The 1,605-nt window shown below is 52.2% G+C and overlaps 1 protein-coding gene across 1 annotated transcript in view; it reads left to right on the top strand.

Moving 5' to 3' along the window:
- The first annotated feature begins 801 nt into the window (after positions 1 to 801).
- DNAJC21 (DnaJ heat shock protein family (Hsp40) member C21) overlaps positions 802 to 1,605 on the top strand; it is a 28,974-nt gene continuing 28,170 nt past the window's right edge. Inside the window, exon 1 of the mRNA XM_004698082.2 lies at positions 802 to 822. Within this exon, the coding sequence (XP_004698139.2) occupies positions 802 to 822 (21 nt within the window). The remainder of the gene's footprint in view (positions 823 to 1,605) is intronic.

Genomic DNA, 1,605 nt, shown 5'->3' with positions numbered 1-1,605 from the left:
GAAGGGGAAGAGGTAAGGCAGTGACATCTCACTCCTAGCACTGCGACCCACCCAACATTTTACTCACCAAACTTACTGCCACCGAGTTGATTGTGACCCACAGTGACCCTATAGAAGAGGGTAGAACAGTCCGTGTGCATGTCGAGGCTGGAAATCTTCCCGGGAGCAGAGCAGATGGTGGTTCAAACTGCTGGCCTCACGGTTAGCAGCCCAGCACATAGCCACTCTATCACCAGCCGCCTCCTTTGAAATTAGCAAAGCTGCCTGTGGAAGCCTGGCCGTTGAGTAATGGAGGTAATCAGGACAAGAAATGGAGTTAGGAGGAAGTTAGGAATTCCTTGTCGGGCCGGTTGGGAAGAAGTGAGGCAGGTAATTTGGATGACTCTTCAAACATTGGTGAGGAGTTGCTTGGAGTCCTTGGCTGTTAGGCTAAGGACTGTGACATTTGTTTTTGCAATACAGGGAGGGTTGGGGATGAGAAGTTGGTATCAACTGAATGAATCAAAGGGGGTTGGAGTCTGATGGCAGGGGTCCAGCAGTCCACTGTGGGCATGTCCAGGGCCAAGCCAGCTGTGGGTCCCTGGGGAGGAAATGCTGGAAAGGTAAGCCTATGCAGATCTGGTGGTTGTTTGGACATTAATGTACAGAAACTAACCCCACCCCACGCCCCCCAAATTCGATTGCTGTCAAATCATTGCTAACTCAGTGATCACCTGTGGGTTTCTGAGACTTAACTGTTTACAGGAGTAGAAAGCCCAGTCTTTCTCCCTGGGAGCTGCTGGTGGTTTTGAACGGCCGACCATGCGGCTTGCAGCCCAGCAGGTAACCACTACATCATCAGGGCTCCTTTAGTGCACAGACGAAAGGCCAAAGTATGAAAATGTTACTACAGTTGCTGGTGCCCTACTTTGAAACCACTGGGTGGAGGTAGGTGGGGGTTGTCAGGCTCCATATGTAACTGTTTGCTCTTCCATGGCATCCCAGCTGTCTCTGAGTTCTCAATGCCTACTGGAAGGATACCGTAGTTACTTTTCCCAAGAGAAGCATGATGCTGACATGGTGTGTGCTGGCTCATTCACCAGTTAATTCTACCATTCAACAGATATTTAATGTCATTCTCGGGCTAGGCAATTCCAGAGTTAACACATGAGCTCTGTACCACAAGTAGAAAAATGGTCTGTTTTTGTGGTTCTGAAAACAGGAAAGTGCAGTTTCCAATAGGGCAGCAGTCTTGCGCAGTGGGCCAGAGTGTGATGGATGCACCCAGTTGCGCATTTGATCACAGTCCATCATGGGCTTCCCTGTGTGGACGTGGCAGGAGTGGCCCCATGCCGATGCCGCCTGCTGTCTGGGGCTGGGCGACCCGGGCAGGAAGTCAGGCCATTTGCGTCCAACGAGCTGAGGAGGCTGTGTGAAGGAAAGGACAGGCGTAGCTCTGGCGGGGCCATGGTGAAGCCCTCAGCTGCTACCTGGAAAGCTGAAAGGTCAGCCATTCGAAACCACCAGCCGTTCTGTGGGAGGTAAGAGCTGGCGAGGTGCTCCTATACAAATGACAGCTTCCTGTCACCACCTGCCCTGCTGCTGGGCGAGACCAGGGGTTGGGGG

The sequence above is a fragment of the Echinops telfairi genome, unplaced genomic scaffold (genome assembly GCF_000313985.2).
Source record: "Echinops telfairi isolate 266 unplaced genomic scaffold, ASM31398v2 ScPeMD7_7469;HRSCAF=8507_1, whole genome shotgun sequence".
NCBI classification, from domain to species: domain Eukaryota; kingdom Metazoa; phylum Chordata; class Mammalia; order Afrosoricida; family Tenrecidae; genus Echinops; species Echinops telfairi.
This window is presented reverse-complemented; position numbering and strand designations above follow the sequence as displayed.